The sequence below is a fragment of the Pseudoliparis swirei genome, chromosome 13, assembly GCF_029220125.1.
Source record: "Pseudoliparis swirei isolate HS2019 ecotype Mariana Trench chromosome 13, NWPU_hadal_v1, whole genome shotgun sequence".
Lineage (NCBI taxonomy): Eukaryota > Metazoa > Chordata > Actinopteri > Perciformes > Liparidae > Pseudoliparis > Pseudoliparis swirei.
The window spans coordinates 5,088,895-5,109,216 of NC_079400.1; the positions used below are offsets into that span (position 1 = coordinate 5,088,895).

A 20,322-nucleotide genomic window follows, 5' to 3' on the forward strand; every position below is an offset into this window, starting at 1 on the left:
TCCCCCCAACACACACACACACACGATGTCAAATACAATTCAATTTCTGCCTCGGCATCAGCTCGGGGTAAAACGGTCAAGCAAATGTCTATTTTCCGAATGGCCTTGGGGAGTTATGCTTTTCAGCTTATCAGCTTTTATTAACCTTAGCACTGAGGTTTGCTCTTTGATTCAAATTCTTGGGGAAACACCGAAATTGGATTTCTTGTTTTCTTTTTTTCCTCAAGTCTCACTCCTGCTGTGACATATGCTCAACAGCTTGTTTCACAGAGGAGGAAAAACTAAATGCTTGCTTTGGTCTGTAACTGGCAATATTTTACCATGAGCCAATAACAACTTCTCTAATTTTATTTGTTTATTTTTTTCGTTCAGGTGTCCTCATCCACCACGGTTTAAGAGTCCGTCTGCGTTAATGGTTATGGCCGGTAGGAACTGTCTGTCCCGGGATGCAGAGCAGCAAAGTGGACGGGGCCAGAAAGTTCAACACACTTTGTGTGTGTGTGTGTGTGTGTGTGTGTGTGTGTGTGTGTGTGTGTGTTTGTTTTTAGATGAATGACCAGAGTTACTCAACGTAGCACAATGGGGAAATGTAACAATATCTTTGGATTATCGTGATGTTATCCCACTTTACTCCACTGTTTGCAACTTTATTTTAAAAAAGACATCTATATTAAACAGTTAACCTTCTTTTAAAGGAAGATAATGAGTGATATACAGCATGGGTAACTTCATAGAGAACACCCACATGCTATGGCTGCACAGGCCATGTCACATACAGTGTGAAGCTTTTGAGAACTGCCCCTTGCATGAAGTGTGCATTTCTTCTTTCATTTCGCTTGGCAAGAAATTGTAGACTCCCGCCTCCCTGACTGGGCTCTGGATTATTAGCTTAAGCTCTCTAAAAATATCCCTTTGACTGTTTAAGCCTCTGACAGCAGCGACATCTCACACATTCTGATAGCTTTTATATTAACGACGGCTGCAGAGGGCTCATGCACTCAGCCCGTCTTGTTATCTTTTACCTTGTTTGTCCGAGGAGGAGGAGGAGGAGAGGGAGGAGAATTTACGGGGGCCCCCGAAATCTGCAACAGTCCGCCCTCCTTTCGGGAATCCGACTCGGAGACGATCATCAAAGGCGAGCGCGCAATCACGGCCATCTCCGAACAAACGAGACGCTGCTTTGGGCACGAGAGGATTTTTTTTTTGTTGCCCAGATTTTCACTCGAAGCGCTCGTCATTGTTGCGACAGCTGTAGAAGCACATGGACCGTCATTTGAAAAGCCGTCTACCACAACATAGCAAAACAGCACACGTCAAACGCGAAACACACACAGCCTGAAACTGTACCGCTGTAAACGCCTTCAGAAAGTGTTACTTTTATTGCCTTTCATTTCAGTTTTATTCACTTGCCTGTGTCGCCGCGGTAATTGCATATTTACCACCATACCGTATTTATCCTATACCAACACATTAAAATATTATCTTTAGCTAAGCCGAGAGTAACACATATTTTTGATGGCGGAATTCATAACGGCTCATAGAAATTAATAAATTCCTCAAAGGGATTACGCTGTACACATCTGACTCATAGACATCGCTTCAATTATCTTTTCTTCCAACACCCACACTCTCTCCAAAGGCCTTTCTTGCAAATATTATAGCCGCTAACTAGAGAGAGACGGAGGGTGGAGGGTGAGATGGAGGCTCCATCGTTAATGCAGCCTTCATTCACGTCTCTTTTAAACGCCTCCGGTGGAAATGTTGCTGTTTTGACAAGACGTTTTCCAAGCTGCTCCCGTCCCTGTGAGTTGCCTCATGCTCACTGGAACCTTCCTGAGGAGGAAAGTCAATATGTGGTTGTAAATAAATTAAAATGAATGTGAGCCTTCAATAGATTGGAAAAGGCAAAGGGAGGCGACAGACTGCTCACCTCTGCTCATTATAGAGCTGCTTCTTGACTACAGCGGCTAATTGACTCGCCTCTCTGCCCCCGTGTGTTGAAGGAGGAGAGAGGGGTGATGAATTGACATATTGCCGGCGCTGGGTTGTTGATCCAAGCGAGGAGCCGTGCGGCTTCCCTCCAGGGACCAGTAACCTTATTGTTCCGTGTCATCTCCTCCCCTTCTGTTTGAGGACCAGGTTGCCAACCTCTCCCCAAGGTCACGCAAATACCAGCCCCCTTTCTGTAGATAATTGGATTGTTTAGAATCATAGCATCAACTTATTGCCCCGTCTGGGGTCAAAAGTGAATTTGGTCCGTCGTGATTTGTGGCGTATTTCTAAAGCGACAAGCAACAGCTTCTGTCACCAGTAGAAGGATGTTACCAGTCTTTTTTTTTTTTTTTTGCTTACAAATCACATATTGGACATCACAGCGAAGCATATTGCAAACCATGCTGGTGTGTTTGAGGATTTATGGATGTGTTTCCCCGACTATTCCAGACATACTTTTGCATTTTTTATTTCTGTGCAATGTCATGAATCAATTAGCAGACCCTGAAACATCCCAAAATCACTGGTATGTTTGTTTACTTTATTCCATGTTTGCTGAACATATTGAAATGCGTGCATTGTGTTGATGTATATATATATTAGGCACCCATTGATTACTATTATTCTCAAATTGATACTAATAAAAGTAATTAGAAAACTTGGATTGTGTCCCCAAATTTTAACCAATTCATGCAGAGCTTTTCATATTTAGGCAGGAGGCTGTTGGTTTCTATTCATTTTCATACAATTGGAAAATGAAATGGAAGACTCTTGAAACTTGCAACTCTTGAGTTTTGTAAGTATATATTTTAACATCTTAAAGTTATCACAAAGATGTGTTCTGTTATGCGACACCGATGGCGATATTCAGTAATTACCGTTGCATTGAAAATGCGGAAGGTTATGTTTTGATCGCCGTGTATTTATTTATTTGTATGCGTGTTACTCGCATAACTAAAAAAGTATTAAACCGAATCGCATGAAACTTGGTGGGATGATTGGTTATTATCCGGGGACCATTTGATTCGATTTTGGGATCGATCGGGTCAAAGGTCAAGGTCATGAAAAGGTCAAAATCTTTTTACCATAGCCAATTTTACCATGTCAATTTTTATCCAATTGCCATGCAACTAATGCCAAAATGTTCATAATTCAATGCCCAATCTTGTGATATGCGAAGGTATGCGCTCTACCGAGTGCCCGTTCTAGTTGCTGGTGTGTTTTTGGGATGTCCCCTCCCAGAGATCCTTTCTCGGAAATATCGTCATTTCAGCTCTTTCTTCAGTTGACCTTTCGCTCAATTGCGATTGTGTTATCTCATTTGGTCATATAGAGAGACATTTATTTCAAGAAAAATATTTGCGATTAATGTAAAGTTTACATAATATTTAGCTCAGGAGCCAACACTTGCACGTTCTCTAAAAGTTATCTCAAAAGGACGTCTTGGAGACTCAATCGGGCGAGGAAAGGTTGGGTTTGCAGCGACAAGTCAAAACAACTTTCTCCTTCCTCCCTGAGTCTGGTCTGGGCTTTTAAAGTGCACCTGTTAAAGAAAGACGGTGGGTGTTGAATGCCTGCAGTGTCGGGGATTCCCACAGACCTGCACATACTCATGGTTTCAGTGGCGGTTTAATGGCTGGAGGCGGCCGTGGTGTTACCTCACGCTGACGTGGTAAGATGAGATGAAGTGGGGCAATAGATTAAATGGGTGGGCTGCATGCCTATTAAATCAGGGGTTGGCAGAGCAACACTAACTCAGGTTACTTATTCTCAAGTGACATGGCCGCCGCGGCAAGTGAGACGTCTTTACCTCACGTCTGGAGTGTGACATTGTGCTCCGTTTGTGACTCTGTAATTAATTAACTGCTCATTTGTGTGTGTGTTTTCCTCTTTCCTAGGAGGCGGCCACATTTGCCAAAGAGCTCGGCTTTGAGGTGAGTTGACCAGCAATTGTACACGAAACAGATCCTAAAGGTATATTTTTGCTGATAATGAAGTTCTTTTTGGACAGTGATTGATGTGCTATTATACTCTCCAGGCCTTGCAGCAGTTGCTATGGAAACCTGGCAGTCGTCATGGTTTCTTTGTTCAGCCAGCTCTCTGTTATGACGCACTCTGCTAGGTCTGCACCCAACATCGCCTACAGATGTTATTTATTGAATTTTGAAAAGCCTCTTGGGAAGCTGGGAAGTTGGGCATGGTTTCAAGCCTTTCTCCGCAGGCTCGGGGCTCATCAGGTTGCCTGGTTAAAAAGCCTCCTCATTATCTTCATTGCACTCAGGGATGATACTGTATGTCTTCCCTTTCACCGTTGTGGCATTACACCACACCGAAAACACACTGTAGTCTTTTAATAAGCAAATTACAGCCACCTGTGGTTTTAGATTATGGAAATGAAAATTACAGTGCTTGTTTCCCCATAGAATGTGCTGTAAAGTGGGGCTGCCTCTTACGTGTGAAATGAATGTTTCCGTGGTCTATTTTCTGCTTGCCTTTTGCATATTCCCCTCGCTTCTTTTTAAATGTGAAATCAAACACACAAATAGCCACTGTGTGTGCGTGTGTGTGTGTGTGTGTGTGTGTGCGTGTGTGTGTGTGTGTGTGCGCGTGCGTGTGTTAAAATGGGCTCAGGTATTTTAAGTGCCTTCTCTCTTTCAAAGGTAGAGCTGCCTTCAGTACGGTTCTGCACTGTGTGAATAATTGTCATCCAGAATCACTAACGGTGTGATCAACGTGACTGGAATAGAAATGCAATCCTGATGGCAGTGACAGGTTTAAGAGAGGAGAAGGGATGAAGGCAGGAAAAGAAGGGGTGGGGGAATAGTGATGGAGAGGGGAGCTCACATGAAGAAGAAAAAAACCCACAAAGGGCAAAGACTCTGCTAGTAGTCACAATTCTTTGACATTTTCCATGTCAAAATCTGATTTGCCAGAACACTCAGAAAAATTGCATCGGACGAATGTGATTTCTCAGATAGCATCAGTGCCGTGGACTGTTCTCGCTGCATGTCGAGATAGTTGTAGTTCAAAGAGGTTTTCGCAGTGACCTTTGTTTCACCCCCATTCTGTAGTTATAATAATAATAATATACGTTCTACAATAGTTTCTAGAACTTTGTGAAGAGCAGGAAAGGACAATTATAACATTATTTAACCAGTATACTGGAGGAGGAAAAAAAGAAATTCCCACAGGATACTTTTAATGAATACGAGTGCAGAATAACTCTAGTCAGTTTAATTTGCATAACAAGGACATTGTTCCAACTCGTACGAGATACCAAATGTGTGTAAAATCACAGCTGCAGTAAAAAATCACGGACATAGTGGAGTCTTAGCGCAAGATCCACTTACTGGAAATATTTGGGAGCGTTCGGACTCATCCCGTGGCTTCCATAAGCAGAAGGAGTTTGCTCAGTTGTCATGGAGATTGTTAAAGGATGGTCTCTTGCGTCGCATCCGATCACCTGTTATCATGTGACCAAAATTCAAACTGTCTCCATGACAACTGAGCAGGCTCCATCCTCCGAGGCGTCAGGAGACGTGGCGGAAAGCTCCAGAAAATGTCCAGTAAGTGGATTGATGTTGTGCTAAGAATCTTTCATCAGACCACGATCTTGTTATATTCAATGAGCTGACCTATTAATTTTATTACAATTATTAATATTATTATTATTATTATTATTATATTATATTATCTATCAAACTAAATTCTACATTACGAATCCGAGTAAATCTTTTTGTTCAATATTAATTATTAAGACAACAGACTGTAGTTAATAATATTATCAATAATTACCATCTTGCTGAACAGAGAATTGTTAATTGTTTTACAGTCAGAGAGCCAGTGTACAGAGTATGACCCTTTGAACTGCATTGAGTTGAATAAAAATGAATTTAAAGTCCAGTGTATTGGTGTGTGTGTGTGTGTGTGTGTCACCCTTGAGTGACACTGTAAATTGATTTTTTTATTAGCAGCTGCCCAGTTGTCAATATCTGACATGATGCACTTTTAATGTATCCTGAAAGACTGTTATCATTACATTATAAACAACAACAACAACAAATGACAGCAGCTCTGTGTAAATGTGAGATAAAAAGCTTTTCCTTTCCAAAGTGGCAATCAGAGATGCGAGCGCAGGGTCCTGATTGTGATCTGTTTCCTTTAAACGCTCAAAGAAATATCTACATGGCAGCTCTGATTGAATCTTTTGCTGCCACTGTTTGTCACACAGCCTTCAGTGGAGATGATCACTTTCTCACTGGCTTCAGCACAGAAACACAATTTAACACCCTTGTGAGGCTTTTATATTTCACGCTTTGTTGATTTGAGTCTGATCAATTGCCGCACAATTGTAAATATTGCAGTCAACTCAATTGACCGTATCATTCGTCAATTCATTTGTTTCGCATGTTATTTTTGTCCGGTGTGTGTTTCTTCCGGGCCGAACGGGGGACATTTTGTGTGTGAGGAGCTTACCCTCCCAACTCTGGCCCCGAGAACCTTTTCGCTCCTGAACTTGAGTCGAGCACCTTTTTTATGTCGGTGAACATAAAAACCGAAGGGTGACAATGTGCCGGAGCCTTTTGTGGCTTTGCATTCAGTGTCTGGAGGAGTGCTTGTGGTTACATCCAGTCACAGTGACAAATTGCCCTTTTTCTTTTTTTCTTCCCACCATCGCCTGCTAACAGCCACTGTATTAACCTCGCCATTAGCACTTACTTAGAGTGTTACACCCGTTTTTCCTCGGCTCAGGGTCTCACCGGACCTCTCAGGGCTGATTAAAGGACATTTGGGAGGCATTTAGAGGTGTAAAAGCTCATTGGTTTGAGTGAGCCAGTGTGGCTGGTATCGGGTTGGAGCCTATCTCTCTGATTACTCCCATAACCGCGCTATTTGATCGCCCTGAAGGTGCTCCGGTGTTAGCTTTGACACAGATGCTAGCGGCGTCTCCGACCCTTAACGCCAGCCCCTCGGCGGGCTGTATTATGGAAAAGCGGAGTCCACGATAAAGACATTCCACCTGCTCATAGTACATCATGATGAGTTAATAATAAAGTAGCACTGACAGGTGTGGATTTTCTTTTCTTTTTTATCCCTCTCATGATCAAAGGCAAGCACTCCGGAGAGTTCTGTCGTCTCCAGGCGAGAATATCCATTCTGTGCAGATGCCGAGAGAGAGGTGGCCCGTTTCGGGAAGAGAATGATACAGTACACGCACCGCCTCTCCCGCCGGCTCAGAAGTACCGTTATCTGACAACAGCATCTCTTCACGTGCTTAATTTCATCTCACTTAGGGAATATGACATTCTAATATTTTAAAGCTGTACTGTAACTGCGTGGCAGCATCATCGAGTGCTCCTATTGATCTTTTTTTGAAGCAGTTTCACAGCCCGTCTTTAAAAAAAAAATTATTATCACTTGATCCGTCGGGCAGGATTGGGAAAAATAATCTGAGTTGCTCTTCACGATGCATCCATTCGACTTCATATACTCACCTCGTGGTTTGGTGTGTTTTTTCTTACAGACGGACGACATTGCAGAGATTGCAAAGAAGACCCAAAGTCTGCCCAAGGAGAATACGAAGAGGCAGCGAGTGGTGGTCTTCACACAGGGCAAGGAGGACACTGTTGCAACTGTTGGTAGGCCATTTGTGTTTTCCGTTTTTTTTCTGCTTATCTACACCTTTTTTCCACTTAATACCTGTTATATACTCTATTTGTATGTGTTCTTATATTCTTTATTTGTATACTTCCATTTGCAAGAGCATCAACTTTGGCCTGCAGGAGACTCATGATTATAAAAAAACGGAACCGAGTTCAGTTTTCCCACAATAACTGATGGTCAGACTTATCTCGGGGGGGGCAGAGATAAGTTTATAACGAGAGGCAGCTGCATTGCAGCCTAGAGACACAACACACACACCATTGTTCGAACTTGGTGTTCTTTGAAGATCAGACGTTGCACGTTTCTGTTTGTCAAGACCTGGGAGGATGCGGTCGCCCTCACGCCAGCGAGGTCCAATGAGATTGTGGATTCCGAATGGAGTCGGACGACGTTATCCTTGTGTAGAAAAAGACCGTTTTTCTCTGTTGAGTCAGATTTCCACTTCAACCTGCGAGTTGAATGGACTTCTCACCTGCTCTTGCTATTGCAGTGCCGATTCTTTGCCTGGGACCAGAAGAACGAATCATCTTACATCTTAGAAGTTGTTAGACCGTTATTAGATACATCGCCGGGCTTCCGACGCTTTTATGCCACTTAAAGCCGTCCCAACTTCGGCCCTTTTGGGCATCTTTAGCCTTCACCTCAACCTCATATCTCTGCAGAGCGCAGACCTCAAATAGATGGTACATCGCTGACTGAAGAGAGCCCAACGCTATCCGTAATTTCTTTGAAGTTAACCTGAAATATTGACACCAGATGTATACAAAAAAAAAAGAATGCTTGCCCTACGTTCTGTTATTTCAGAGCATAAAAGAAGTGTGGGGGATGCAGAGAGCAGACATTGATTTGTGAAGTACTTCTAACTTTGTCTTGGACAGACTCCAGGCCAGTCCTCAGCAATTTTTAATACCTTTACTCTTGCATCCTGCTCTTTTTTCATATTTTTTTCCCCATGCAAAATGCTGGCAGAGTGGCCCTGAGGAGAGGTGGACAATGTAGCTCCTCAAATCAATCCAATCTCCTTTGATTCTGGGCATATTTGTTCGCGGGACATTAAAAAGGCAGAGTCAGGGGTTGCACGTTGAAGCGGTGCGAGGAGAGACGCGATAGTTTCCGATTACTGCCGGGAGCCTTCGCCTTTGTTTGCAGCCGCAGGAAGCCTCTCCTCGTTGCCCTTGCAGTTCAGAGTATTTAGGGAGTATTTAGGGGGAGGCGGCCGTAGGTAAAGACTCCAACACATCGCTCATCGCCGGGGACTGCGGAGCGGCACAGTTAGCCACGGTCTTCACACGTGTCCACTGTCCTCAACTTCATCCTGCCGGCCAGAGTTTTCATGAGCTGATTGTTAGCGGTGGCATAATCAATCGGGACTGCATTTATGTCGATATTGTGTTTTATTCGTTTCGTTATCTGCCATTTTGGCCAGGATTCACAAGAGGCTGTCTTGGTTTTTAAATATAGGTTAAAGTGGCTGTAATCAATATTTTTTATATTAACAATGGATAAACATAAACTGTGTGTATTCTGAAAAGGGAACCAACAGAATTATAACACGACTCTCCTAAGCAGGTTTTTAATTGTTTAACTCGTTCTGGTTTTACAGCCCGCACCTTTACAGTTCTCTCTCTATTCCGTGTTGTTTACAGCGAGTCGGGCACTTTGGCAACAAATTAGCAAGTAGCTGGTGAACATCGTGGATTATGCAGCTGAAGAGACATTGTATTTTTCTCGAAAGCTGCTGGAGAACAACAACTGATCTACACTACCGTTCAAAAGTTTGGGGTCACTTAGAAATGTCTTTATTTTTCAAAGAAAAGCACTGTTATTTCAATAAAGATAACATTAATCAAAAATACACACTATACATTGTTAATGTGGTAAATGACTATTCTAGGTGGAAACGTCTGGTTTCTAATGAAATATCTCCAGGTGTATCGAGGCCCATTTCCATCAACGATCACTCCAGTGTTCTAATGGTACATTGTGTTTGATCATCGCCTTAGAAGACTAATATCTGATTAGAAAACCCTTGTGCAATTATGTTAGCACAGCTGAAAACAGTTATGCTGGTGATATAAGCAATACAACTGGCCTTCCTTTGAGCTTGAAGTTTGAAGAACAAAATTAATACTTCAAATATTAATCATTATTTCTAACCTTGTCAATGTCTTGACTATATTTTCTATTCAATTTTCAATTCATTTGATAAATAAAAGTGAGTTTTCATGGAAGACACGAAATTGTCTGGATGACCCCAAACTTTTGAACGGTCGTGTAAAAGGAGAGTGATTATTGGACATTGATGCATCAGTTGGACATTCATCCTTATTGCCCAGCCCTAATTAAAAACCTGTATCTTAATCAAGTACATTTTCATTTTCCAAGTCGAATTTCTGAAAGTACATTTCTTTTCATGATAATTTGAAAAGAAATCTCCCAGCAGGAGCCCGACAGTTAAAAGAAAAGGAATCAATCCATTGTGCTGGAGGTGATGGATAATTCCTGCCTGCTTCCCTCATTCCTCCTGCATGAAGACAGAGCTGTGTGCCGTTGTGAACTTTATATAAAATACGTGATGAATGCAGGCGGGATGAAAGACAATGTGTTTCAGATGTCATCTACAAAGGCAAACATGATAAATGTCATTGACTGCACTATAGTTACAAGTTACAAGTTACTGTAGTAGGTGGAGCTGAATCGTTGCGTGTGCGCGCCTGTGTGTGAACATCGCTATTCATGCCAGCCAAATAAATGTCAATGTAAAAAGAGAATTAAAGATGTTCATTTCCCAGAGGCGGTGCTCTAATAAACTTGATCTCTCATTTTGTTTGCGATTTGTCCTCCTGTCAGGATTTGATCATTTGCCAGCCTCTGCATGTCATGTTAAACCATTTCATACTGATTAAGGATGGGAGAATGCCTCCCCCTGTGGTATAATTCTCTAAAAAGAGATGTCAATTTGTTATTGTTCTTTTTTTTCCCTGCCCTTCATTCGGAGCCTTTCATCACACCGCCGCTTCAAACGTGCCTTTTAAGAGGTGGGAGCAGGGGAAACGGCTCTTTATTTAGCTGCCACTGACACTGCTGAACTACACTGGGCTTTTGCTTATACTCCCATTAAAGCAGTAATTAAGATCATTGTGCCCTGAACCTTAACGGTGAGGAGATCTAATAAACGATCATTCAGCGGGGGTTACCGCTCTAATCGCTGATAAGGACTTGATAAAGCCTGACTCTGCTCCTCGGCGAGTTTTAGGGCTCTCAAGGGGGCTAAGCAGGCAGATTTCAACTTCAAAAAAAAAAAATAGACCTGATCTATACATGTTAATCACACGGGGTGGACTGAGGAGGGAAAACTGTCGACAAGGCAAAATGCTGTTTTTTTTTCTTTTTCTAAAGGTTTATTCTCCTTAAAGTCGCAGTAGATTAAACGCTGCAGAACGATTACAAGAACGACTGGAAGAAAGCTTAGCGGTCTGTTTAAAAAGCGGGATGTTTACGTCCTGTACTGTACTTCACGAAGGACAAAATCAATGAACATTGTGCACCATGAGAAAGATCTCCTCTCTTGTGCCTTGGCATCTCAAGTTGAAGTGTTTTCTTTCATGTCTCTGAAAGGATATTGGTTGGCGATGATCTTTTGCCTGTGGTTGCAGTAATTACAGGCATATGTATTTTCCCTTCTAACTCAATTGTGAACAAAGATGCTCGTTACGATAGGGGAACAGATTGAATGTCATCTCGCTCATAACCTGTCACGTTTGCCAAGAAAGCGGTAACGTCGTTTTCCTCTCCGAGGCTCAAGAGTTTGGCTGAAAGGCAACAGGAAACATTCCAGAGGAAGGATTCTCGTGAAAGTTTCTCCCATAAAGACGTCGTGCTCTTGAGTACTTTTAGATCGAGCCTTATCGCTTAACCGTCGCGTGTAATTCACAGTCATCTAGATTCACGGGTTGATAAAGTGTGACAGGATCAAAGTTAATGTCAATGATGTGCCAGCTATTTGATCGACCTGCTTTCCGTCAAAGCAACAATAGTGAGCGCTGGAACACAACCAAGTGGAGCGTGTCATAATTTAAAAGTCAGAGCAACCCTCCATATGCTCATTTTTCAATAAAGCAAAGGTCGTCGTATTTGCATGTACGGTCGCTTTTTTTTCTTCTCCGAACAGAAGAGCATTTTCTCAGTCAGCGAATTGGCATCGCTCATAAGAATAGCCAATAATAAACTTAATTGATGCTCATTTCAAAGATTGAAGGATTTTTAAAAAGTTTGATCACCACAATTCAAGAGTTGTAATGAGGGAATTATGAAGAGCGAATTAACAAAAGCACAATTACAGCTCACTCGAAGGAAGTATTTGAATTCCGTCGAGGCTTTTTATTTCTTTTTTTGTTGTTTTCCCACTGTTGCAGGTTACCTGTCAAAGCACAGCCATGCTCCACTCCCACGTATTCACCACCAATCTGCTGCTTCTCTCTTTTTTATTGTCAAACTAAACTTTAGGAACAAGAATATGTTCGAGTTGAAAAAGTACGGCGGAGTTTTATTAATTTAAAGTACTTTTGTACCGGTTTCATTACAGTGAACCGGGTTCAGCAAAGTGATGTTTTCAGACGCTCTACGAGCCAGTAACAACAGAGTCTGAGTTTTTTGGCAGGAGTTTCTTCTGTTTTTGCCATTTCCATGACATATTTTAACCAATGAGATCTTTGTTACTGCCGGCCGGGGAATTGTTGGACTGTAACCCGAGTTGTCCTGTCAGTCAAATTTAATAATTTGCATCCATGAGTTTATGTGAACTTTAGCCTTGCAGCAGAAAACAAACTTGAACTCCCTCCGTGAAGTCAGAGAAATACGGACGCCTGCAATGCCACGCTTTTTAGAAACAGTGCTCGCAAAGTTTTGCAAACCTGATAAACAGCAGTGTTGTTGTCAGTCGGAAATGTTAAAATATTCCCTTCTAGGTGCTGAAATTCTAATTAATTGGTTCACATGTGCACATTTTACTAAATTCTTTTAACAATTTACTAAAACAATACAGTACTATGAGTTCCAGTGAAGTCTAACATGCATTTAAAGGATCAAAAAAGAAATATCCAAATCCAGAACATAGCGGTGGGTCTCACAGATTCCTTTTTTTTTTTTTATGAATTCTGACACCTCAGGGTGTGTTATCACAAAGACAAATTCATGTGAGAGTTTAACTGGTTGCAAACTGTGTTTCTACTCAGGCCCGACTCCTCCCTGACCACCCGCACCGGAGAGGGTGACGCTGTCTTTTAACTTATTGACGTCGCCATCTAAATCTCATTCCTCGGGTCTAATGAACAGCAGAAGTTGCGTCATCTTCCACCCTTTAGAAGCGTCTGGTTTTATAGTCGCAAAGTGCCTCGCTTATATAAGCCCGACCACGTCTAACAATGGAATAAGTGACATAACTGTAATTTATTATTAGCACAATTTCCACCGCGGGTAATCGTTTGAAGCGGGAGGAGGATTCTCAGGCTTCATCTGTGGCTTTAATTAAGCAAAGTCGTTATGCTGCTAATTAGCTGATCATAAAAAGGATTCTTGTCGTATTGTAATTTATTATCAGAGACAATCTCCTGCTTTCCTTTTAAAAAAGGAAAGTGCCTCCTTATGAAAACACAATCCCACTCTTTATCAGACACATCTCCGGTGCCTGACCTGGAATGCGGTCGCATTCTGCTCTCAGATGTCTTTTCCAACTGCAACTTAATACAATTTCGCCCACAGTCGGTGTACGACGGTAATTTCCTTCGCATCAAGTGTTGAGCATATGCTCAGCAACAAGTTGTGTATCTTTTGCCCCGTAGGACGAGAGCAGGAATGTATTTGGAAACTGATAAGGAGGCGGGTGTCATATCTGCAGCACGGATATTCTGTGAGCCGGTGCGAGATTAGCAGGGAGCCTCATTAAAGAACTTTTTGTCGGTTTTTCTTCTTCTCATGTTCTCCTTTGACCTTTTTTTCCATGCTCAATAAGAGGTCTGTCAGCCTCCCCGTGTTCCTTTTATCCACATGTCAGTCTTTTGTCTCCTGCACCTTTTTGAAGGTTCCACCACAGCCCTCGGATTGTTTGAAGATCGTGTGCGTGTGCTTTGGATTGCTCTGACATAAGTTGCTGATTTAATGTCACTCTACACCTCGAGACTTTGTCATCTGGTAGATTTTTGTTTCTTCCCCCCTTCTCCTTGAAACTGGAAGTCCCTTTGAAGTGCATATGCTACTGATAATTGAAGCAATGTCGTCCACTGAAGATAATAAAGAGAGGCTCCTTTAATGGGTTCTGTTTTGAACTAAAACGTTCAGCAATGGCATTGTTTTTAATTTATCAGAAGATTCACCAGGAGATGTTGAGAATATTTTCATTTGATCATTCATTTATTCAAACCACAGAGGTCATTGCATTATTGTAGTGGCCCTTAGTTTCACATTGAATAACTTCCGTCATTTTTGCTGAAACCACAGTTAGATGTCTGTCTGCAACAGAAAGAAACGTTTGTAGAATCACTCGGTTGTTTGCTGTTTACCGTTTACCGTCCAATTATTCACTGATGACAGCTTCTTGAATGCGAAGATTTGCTTCACAAGATGTTTTCCAATCTTTGTGTTTTGACCTTTTGGTCCAACATAACAAACTATTTGAACATTTGCAATGTGCTCTGGGAACTTGTGACGGTCGTCATACACCACATATGCTAATTAGCACTGAGCGGCACTAAAGTATCGCCGAGGTGGTCCCATAACTTTCTCATCAGCTTCACATTTTTTTTATGTGATTGCAATTCACCCTGAGGAGGACAATATGATCTCAAGTTTCAAGTTTCAAGTTTCAAGTTTTTATTGTCACATCCCCTTTTATACAAGTATAATCGGTTCGTGAAATTCTTATGTGCAAAACACCAGACAGCAGTAGCAGACTAAAAAAAGAATAATAATGAGAATAAACTATACAATATCCACACAAAAAAAAAGAAGAAAGTATTAACAATATATATATAAAACAATGTAATAAAATATACACTTTTTTTGAGACTATATATATATATATATGTATATACATACAATATATATATACAATATATATATATATAAACAATGTAATAAAATATACACCATGGCCATAGATATTCACAGAATATGTTCTGGTGTGTAGTGTTAATGAGGGTCTCAGTCCTTGTTCAGCAGCCTGATGGCCTGACTGAAGAAGCTGTCCCTCAGTCTGTTTGTGCGGCACTTGATACTGCGCGGTCGCCTGCCTGACTAGAAAGGGTGAACAGTTTGTGGCCGGGTGGTTATTGTCTTTCATCATCCGTTTGGCCCTGGCACGCGCCCGGTGTATATGTCCAGGATGGAGGAAACTCACCTCAACGCGCACCACCCTCTGTAGTGCCCTACGCCCAGGGCGGTGCAGTTCCCGTACCAGGCGGTGATGCAACCTGTCAGAACACTCTCGATGGTACTGGTGTAGAATGTTCTGAGGATGCGGGGCATGTTGAATTTCCTCAGTCGCCTAAGGAAATACAGGCGTTGTTGTGAGTGGTGTGCGGTCCCATGAGGTCCTCGGAGATGTGCACGAGGAACTTGAAGAACTGACCTCCCTCTACTGCAACTCCGTCTATGGAGATGGGTGCTGGGGGTGCTCTCCGCTTCCTGTAGTCCACGATCAGCTGGCTGTTCTCCTGGCACCACTGTACCAGTGATCCAACCTCCTCCCTATAGGCTGTCTCGTCGTCGGTCGGTGATCAGCCCCAACACTGTTGCAAACTTGATGATGAGGGTGTACAGGGAGGGGGCAACACGCATAGAGATCCCTGATCTGAGGTGGTACCGCCATCCTCACCACCTGGCGGCGGCCCGACAGGAAGTCCAGTATCCAGCTGCACATGGTAGAGTGCAGGCCTAGACCTCTGAGCTTGGTGTCGAGCTTGGCGGGAACAATAGTGTTGAACGCTGAGCTGTAGTCCACAACCAGCATTCGCACACAACAGTTCCTCCTCCAGGTGGGAAAGGGCGGTGGAAGTGCATGGCACCCGCGTCGTCGGTGGATCTGTTTTGACGATATGCAACCGCCATGGTCCAGCGTGGCAGGCAACATGGAACAAATGAAGTCCTTGACCAACCTCTCAAGCATTTACTGACAATCGAGGTGAGGGCTACGGGTCTCCAGTCATTCAGGCAGGTTACCTTGGGGTGTTTGGGGACAGGCACAATGGTGGACATCTTGAAGCTCTCAGGAACAACAGCCTGGGACAGGGAGAGGTTGAAGATGTCTGCGAACTCCTGCCAACTGGTCTGCACATGCTCTGAGGCGCGCCCGGATGTGGTCGACCTGCCGCCCGGATGTCCACCGGCAGAAGGCTCTGCGCGCCAGCCTCTGAGATGATCAGCAGGCTGGTCTCCTCGGCGGCGGGCTGCCGTTCACGCCGAACCGAGCAAAGAATGTATTTAGCTCGCCTGGGAGGGAGGTAGAGGAGTTCTCTTCACCGCTGGTTTTCCTCTGAAGTCCGTGATTGTCTGTAGCCCTTCCACACACCTCTCACGTCATGGCTCTTGAGCTTTTCCTCCACCTTGTTCCTGAACTCCCGCTTGGCAGAGCCGATGGTCTTGGCTCTTTTGTATTCCGCCATATTCCCGGAGTCAGGCGGTGTTACGGCGCGCGGAGTGCAGCGCGATCGCCATTTATCCACGGTTTCTGGTTGGGATAACCGAACCGACTTGGTAGGAACAACGTCATCTATGCATTTCTTGATGAACCCGGTGACTGAGGACGCCCACTGACGTTGTTGTCCGACGCGACCCTGAACATATCCCAGTCAGCACGTTCAAAACAGTCCTGTAGCATAGACTCCGATTGGTCCGACCAGCGTTGCACTTCCTTCACAGCGATTGGTTGCTGCTTAAGCCTCTGCCTGTAGGCGGGAGTAGTTGGATGGAGCGGTGGTTATCCATCCCGGAAGGGAGTGTAGCAGTGGTGTTGCTTGTTATGTGTTGGTAGAACTTGGAGAACTTTCTTCAGGTTCGCTTTGTGAAGTCCCCGCCACAATGAAAGCAGCCTCCGACTCCTGCTCGCTGATCGCCCGTAGAGTTCCTTCAGCGCTATGTCCGGGTGACTGCTGTAAACTCCGGTAGCCAGAATGGTCGACACATGAGCATTAGGTACTCCAGGTCCGGGGAACAGAACGACTTGAGAGTATGTACATGACTTTGGTTGCACCAAGATCTGTTTATCATGAGACATACCCCTCCACGATCTTTACCAGAGAGAGTCTTTGTTCTGTCCGCGGTGGACGGAAAATCCTGCCGCTCGATGGCTGAGTCGGTAACCTCCTCCGACATCCATGTCTCCGTAAGGCAGATGATGCAGTTGTCCTTAGTTTCGGTGGAATTGAATACGAGCCTGTAGCTCGCGCAGCTTATTGTCCAAAGACTGTACATTTGCCAGTAAAATGGTGGGTAGTGGGGTCGATTGGCTCGACGCCCTCAAGCCTACCAGCACGCCAGCTCGCTTCCTCCGCGACGCGGCGCGTATGATCGATCCAAATGGACGGAGATAGTTCCGCTACTGTTCCTGCGGGGCGTCGAGTAAGAGTGAAAACTCTGGTAGGCGGCAGCCAATCTCCAGAAGTGTGCATCTGTCGTACGTTAACTGGCTGCTAACGTTTTGTGCAAAAATAGTCGCAATAAGAAGAATAAATAACAAAAAACTACTACAAAATCCGGGAGCTCGCAACACAGCCGCCATCACGTACGGCGCCATATCAATGATCTGCTCTACATTTTATGACAATCCAAACAATAAATGTCAACTCGTGTTTTTAGATTTAAACCAATGTGTCTCATCGTTCCCTAACTTTAAAAATCATCAAATATTCATCTCCAGTGGCCTTAACGACGCTCACGGTAATTTCCTCTCCTATCAACGCTAAATATTTAACTTTGACTTCCTTCCTGACTATCTTTGAGTTAATTATGTTGTACTTGTGTACTGTGAGTCTTAGTCTTAATCTTACTTTACACTTTATTACAGAGCCAGAAACTGTCGCGCTGAAGTTCTCAAAACCCAAATCATCACAAAGCGTTGTTGTTTTAGTGCGAAGAATTTTTCGAATATCAAGTTACAAATAAATGAAGTCAAAACTTGGGAGGAAAAAAAAAAAACCTTCGCTGTTTTCAACTTTGAACTAAACCGCCCTCTTGTGTCCTGACCACAGGTGAGAAGGTGACCGTGTTCCCCGTTTTGGACATCGACCAAAACGATATTGTGGACACGAACGGAGCCGGAGACGCCTTTGTGGGAGGTACGCCATGAAAATCACCCTCGACGCAGCTGGATCTCTGTGTACAACCCCAATTAACCTTTGATACCGGCCAACTATGCGATGTAATGGTGCCTCCAGATCATACGAGCGTGACATTAAGCCCGCTGTTTTCACTCTGTACGAGCTGATCACAGCGCAACAGAAAGCTGTCATCACATCCCGTCGAGGATGAAACGGAAATGTCCTTTTCACATTCAGAAACCATTATCACCTGGCTCATACGAATGAAAACTGCTCCCACAAACCATGTCGGAGGAGATGGGCAGTTCCAGGTTGACCTCTGCTCTGTCTCCCCAGGATTCCTCTCCGCGTTGGTCCAGGAGCACGTGTTGGAGGAGTGCATCCGGGCCGGACACTACGCCGCCAACGTCATCATCAGACGGGTCGGATGCACCTTCCCAGAGAAGCCAGAGTTTCACTGATGCGTCTGAGCGCTGCGTACATGTCTGTTCCTCAAGATACTTGTCTGTGTATGCTTCAGGAGTTTATGTACATTTTTATTTTCAAATTACAATGAATCATTGCATAGGACTAAATGCTACAGCTTGAGTATGTTATCAAGCTCCAAAAAACAACAACTTAAATGTGTGAATACAATAAAAGTGTGCTGGTGTCAAGTCTTGGAATAAAGTGGGTCTGTTTTAAAGGAGCATTCCGCTGAGAATCTATCGTTTGAGTGCGGAAGCTGAACGGCCGGAGGCCAGAAAGGTGTAAGGAAGCGTCAAGATGTCTTTTCACAACACTTCCCCACGTTTGATCTTTATGTTCTGCATGTTTCGAACACTTGAGGAAGTGAAAAGTGATGATAGTTTGGATCCTAAGTAATGGATCCGTGGTGGGGAAGTTGATTATCTCGCAGGATATGTTTGAAAAGTTCCTGGTTTTTTTGTTTGCTCCTCTGACGGCAGCTGTAGTCGCCTTCGATTCACAGAAGTTACAAATCGATTCTGAGGATGACCCGAAGTTACGTTAAAAAATAAATTTAAAAAAAAGGGTCGACAGAAACTTCTCAAAACATTCCTGCTGCGTAATCCGCTGTCGCTCCTCATGTTGAATATTTGACTAAATGAAATTGTGATGCTCCAAAAATGCCGTGTAGCTGCAATACTGCTGAATTTCTCATCATCATACAAATAAAACTATATCAAACTCACCTGGACAAGATTCAAAATCAAAAGTAAGTTTCAATAGATGGGATTTGTTTACCAGAAGCTCTTTTTTTCCTTTTTTTAAAAATACACCCCAAAAACAAAATGTAACAAGAGGGTTTGTGTATCGCCCCATTATTTAATCAGCCAGAGGCTCCCTCATGCTAATCACTTTTGGACAGCTCAACAGCCTCCATTATGGAGGGGACTTTGGGGGGTGGGGAGGCAGCCTGGTGTCCTGGCTCCGCTCAGTCACCCCCGACTCATGCTTGTTGGGTCCTAACTGGACTCTTGGGGTCCGGGTCCAGGGCTACAGGAGATCATTTTTCTCAGTTAAGGGATTAGCGGTTGCTCTTCGTGGCAATCATTAGAGGGACCTGCAAATTAGGCTGATCCCTCGTACCCAGCTGTGGGGTCGCTGGGGGTTGGAGAGGAGGATCAGAGGAGGCCCCTCCCCTCATTCTGAGTGTGGGCCAGCAGAAGTGTTGGGCAGTGTCTCAAGTGTTTTGTGGAATACTGTTCAAGGCTCATCTGTTTTTACAACGACGCGTGATTGAGAATAACATTTTGTTCTCTGGGAACAACCTGTTGCGTCATATTTTTATTTTATTTCCCCGGAGCATAGCGGGAGGAATCCAGTTCTTACAGTCCCTGGATGACAACTCTGCTTCCCATAATGAGGCGTAGTTTATGCATTTGTGCTAATCGAGGGCATCCTGGTGAAAAGATTCTCCAGCCAAAATGTTACGAACAACTTTGAGACACTCTTTTTCTTTTTTTTCCCCATCAATATTTTTTAAGGTTTCGCACAGATGCGCTCTGAAAAGGACCACATTTCTGATTGGGCAAGATCACACTCCGTGGCAGCTGGTTCATTTGCTTCTCAAGATGACAGATGGCAAAACACAAACACAAAAAGAGGGAGCCATGATCAAGTAATGAGAATGCCTGCCACAATAAGGAAACTAACAAACATACTTTTCTCACTTTATCCCGATAAACTTGCGTTGCTCAATGAATACAAGAGGTTAAAAAAAAGCACATAAATGCAGTGCATTTAGTTTATGTTTTACAATGCTGTCATATCTGTGATTATAAGCGAGTGAGCTCAACGCTTTTAGAAAATGTTAATACCCGTTTTATTGTCGCAGCGATACACACAATCATTT

At 43.6% G+C, this 20,322-nt stretch overlaps 1 protein-coding gene across 2 annotated transcripts in view; it reads left to right on the top strand.

The window, feature by feature from the left end:
• The window catches only part of adkb (adenosine kinase b), a 107,891-nt gene extending 89,236 nt beyond the window's left edge, over positions 1 to 18,655 (top strand). For both annotated transcript variants that reach the window (XM_056430225.1, XM_056430226.1), the window contains exons 8-11: positions 3,891 to 3,926; positions 7,517 to 7,631; positions 17,898 to 17,984; positions 18,303 to 18,655. In XM_056430225.1, the coding sequence (XP_056286200.1) occupies positions 3,891 to 3,926; positions 7,517 to 7,631; positions 17,898 to 17,984; positions 18,303 to 18,427 (363 nt within the window). In that variant the 3' untranslated portion in view covers positions 18,428 to 18,655. The remainder of the gene's footprint in view (positions 1 to 3,890; positions 3,927 to 7,516; positions 7,632 to 17,897; positions 17,985 to 18,302) is intronic.
• The last annotated feature ends 1,667 nt before the right edge of the window (positions 18,656 to 20,322 follow it).